Genomic DNA, 3,304 nt, shown 5'->3' with positions numbered 1-3,304 from the left:
AACAGTCAAAGACAAGCGATTATTTTATTTTTTCCTCAGCTCTTGTTTGCATGTCTGGACAAAATAACTGTATATGTCATGTAGCAGTACATAATTTCTGGTTTATACATGGATTATTTTATGTTCTCCTATGCAAATGGCGTACCACTATGTAGACAGCAAGACAATGACATAATGTGTTTACAGAATGCATCACATGATTGATTTTGAAGAATATGAAATCAATAAATTTAATTGGATCTATATACAGCTTACCAATTACACAAATGAGTATGAACAAATTGAATGGTAACATTAGACCAGTGCTATAAGTAGCATACACATTAACCACCATAACTTGCATTTCATCGCAATGCAGTGTAATGATCACAAATCGGTCACTTGCCCTGGTAAGTTAATTGGTCGGCAGACATTGCTCACTAGAATTGCAACTTGCTAGCAAATGATTGCCCAAAGTTCCATCCCTTCGGCACAACGTTGTTGAACACAAGCGTGTGTCCATCAGTGTTGGTTAGTCTAAAGGAGAGCATCTTGCCGGTGAGGTTCGCCAGCGAGTGCCAGTTAGCGCCCCAATTGCATGCCATGGGCATCCAGTCGTTGGAATCAGAGCTCTTGACATCCATGGACTTGATCGAGCCTGCTGCACCAACGTTGCTCACAAGCACAAGATTGAAGTAATCATGACCATTGATTCTGAACCTGACGCCACCCCGCTTAACACATGGAACTCTGCATGTGTATGGCAGTGGCATGGAGAAAAGTTAAAGTTATATGTTGCTACGATGACTTTGGACTAAATTTTAAACTTATAAGAGGCGCATGTATACATCTGGTACATGACGGGGATGATGCCACCTCTATAAACACCGATCTTCTCCCATGCCGGCTGGGCCATGTCGAAGTGTGGCCGTGGCGGGTTGCACGAGCCTCCGTTGTCATTGGGGAGGGCGTCGTTGGGCGGGCAAAAGTTCGTGGCAGTGACAGTCACCGTCACGCCGGGCTTGCAAAACAACGGGTCCGCTCACTTCCGGTCGCATGCGATCTTATAGCACTGCCCGCACGCGGCGCCGTCATTGAACAACACAGTGCTTAGAGCCGCCGTGCGCGTCCCGTAGCCTTCAGAGAAGAGGTTGCCGTACCCGCACGCGCCACCTGCAATACATAGAACACATCGCAAGTGTTAGTGCAGAGAAGAACAAGATGAACCGGGCATGCACGCACTAGATTGATGTAGAGGCGTGAGTGCTGGAATTTTGTCTATTTTGGGCCTAGCCCAATAGCAGTTTCAGAAATTCCTAATAAATTCTAGAGGCTCACACAACCCATTTGTGCAAGGCAAGAGGTGGAACAAAAATTTAGTCCCACATTGCTAGTTGAGTGGGAGTTGGACCTCCTTATAAGGGAGGTTCTCTCCCCACTTGTACGAGCATGAGAACAAGAGGGATATCCACGCGCGCTCCTGTTAAAGGTTCTGCCACAGTTCCTTGTTTTAGTCCTTGTCCTACACATGTTAGGTTCTACTTCATATATGCAGAGGCTACTTACCTTCTCTCTGTCAGAACGCATGACTTGTTTTATCTCTTCTATATTAGTCATGCTTTATCTAGTATTTCTATTAATAAAATCATTTGGTAAATTGCTCATATACGAAGGGTTGCGGGGATGTCGTGCTCGGATTGTCCGCGGCCACAGAGAGCACACAGTCGTCGGCTTGATCATGCGATCATTCTTTGGCCGTTAAACCAGGCTAATCCTCAAGTTGCCCAAACGTGTACGTGGGCAACGTTTTCCGTTAGCAATTTATCGGTTTCACCATATCTTTTCGTGTTTGTTTGTTTCTCACTTTCCACTTTTTCTTCTGGTTTCCTTCTTGGAGTTTTGTTTCTATTCCTAGGGAGCAACAAACCAACGCTTATGCTTTGGGGCTCCCGCAAGGATCTTTTTTTTTGTCCTCAGAGCACGTGAAGTGGTGCGTCCAGTCGCAGTAATTTATCGCGTGTTGGGCACTCTTTCCGAGTTTTTTTTACCTGTGTCTCCCAGGGGCGGATCCAGAACAAAAATGTCCCGGTGTCCACATGTATACAAGGATAGATACCAAACAATAGTATGCACTCCATTCCTTTATATATGAGTTTTTAGAAAAATATATCAATATCCACATTACGAAATTCATATCATTTGATCCTTCAAGAAGATAGTTTCGTATTTTATCTATTAGGTTTTGTAGATGTTGTTATTTTATTTTATAATTTTGGTCAATCATTTAAATGGTTGACTTGCACGGAAATCAATACACCTTATATTCTGGAACGAAGAATAACACACCCAACAACACAAATTATATGGCAGTGAGATTTCTTACAAAAATGAACTGGTTCATGTGATGGGCAAGCTATATCATCTTGTGCTGAGGACTTTATTTTTTTAAGAAACATTTCCATAAATTCTCATGTTAATAATTATTATTGTGTTAGCAAAAATGTATGAGTTACATTATTTGTGTTTGCATATGCAAGAATAGAAACAATAAACAAAACATTTTTTTTGGTCAGAAATAAACAGAACATATTGATTGAACAATACGATTAGGGAGTTAAACTTACTCAACATTGTGATTTGCCGTTCTTGCTGAAATAATCCTCCCATGGTTAGATGTGAATCGCAGCGAGTTGTTCTCAATTATAATACCTTTAAATTTTAAAACCCTAGCCATACAATTAAAAAAGAGAAATTTGAGAAATTAAAATTCCTACACACAGTTGAGATTTCAGATTTGAGAGAGATCGGCAATTACCAAGTGCAGAGTTGAGAGGTACCTGAAATTTCCAACAATCTCTCGATGGGCGATGTAGAGGCAGCCGGCTAGCGATGCTTGAACATTTCAATGGACAACCAGGACGAACTAGCGACTGGCCGCGCGACTAGCAGCGCAGCGGCGGAGAAGGGCCGAGGACGGAGAAGCCGAACGGATGAGCAACAGAATAGGCACACGCACAGACGTATTGGGGATTAATTAATTAGATTGATAGCTTTTTCTCAACAGGCACACGTACAGGGATCGATTAATCGATCGATCTGGAGTGGGCATTTACCTAGATGGGCTGCTATGCCTGGTTTGCGTTCGTGTATCGGTGGGCTGGCCGGTGTCCAGGTCAAAAAGTTACCAGTGTCCAGCCCAAAAATCTGTACCATGCATAAGGTGAATACGAGTTTTACCCGGTGCCAATGACACCGGAAGAGACAACGTGCCTCCGCCCCTGGTGTCTCCGCAAGAAACACATATTTGCTTTCACGGGAAGTACAA

At 43.1% G+C, this 3,304-nt stretch overlaps 1 protein-coding gene across 1 annotated transcript; it reads right to left on the bottom strand.

Annotated features, from left to right (window-relative positions):
* Nucleotides 1-216: 216 nt before the first annotated feature.
* On the bottom strand, nucleotides 217-910 carry LOC147977890 (expansin-A24-like). Its single transcript, XM_087516473.1, has 2 exons — nucleotides 828-910; nucleotides 217-729 (listed from the first exon to the last, which is right to left on the bottom strand). Exons 1-2 carry the CDS (start codon nucleotides 893-895, stop codon nucleotides 420-422), a joined length of 378 nt encoding a protein of 125 aa, XP_087372599.1. The 5' UTR covers nucleotides 896-910; the 3' UTR covers nucleotides 217-419.
* Between the last annotated feature and the right edge of the window lie 2,394 nt (nucleotides 911-3,304).

This window comes from Triticum urartu, chromosome 3A (assembly GCF_056163025.1).
Source record: "Triticum urartu cultivar PI428250 chromosome 3A, HENAU_Tu73, whole genome shotgun sequence".
Taxonomy (NCBI): domain Eukaryota; kingdom Viridiplantae; phylum Streptophyta; class Magnoliopsida; order Poales; family Poaceae; genus Triticum; species Triticum urartu.
The sequence above is the reverse complement of the archived record's forward strand: the minus strand, read 5'-3'. Positions and strand labels throughout refer to the sequence as shown.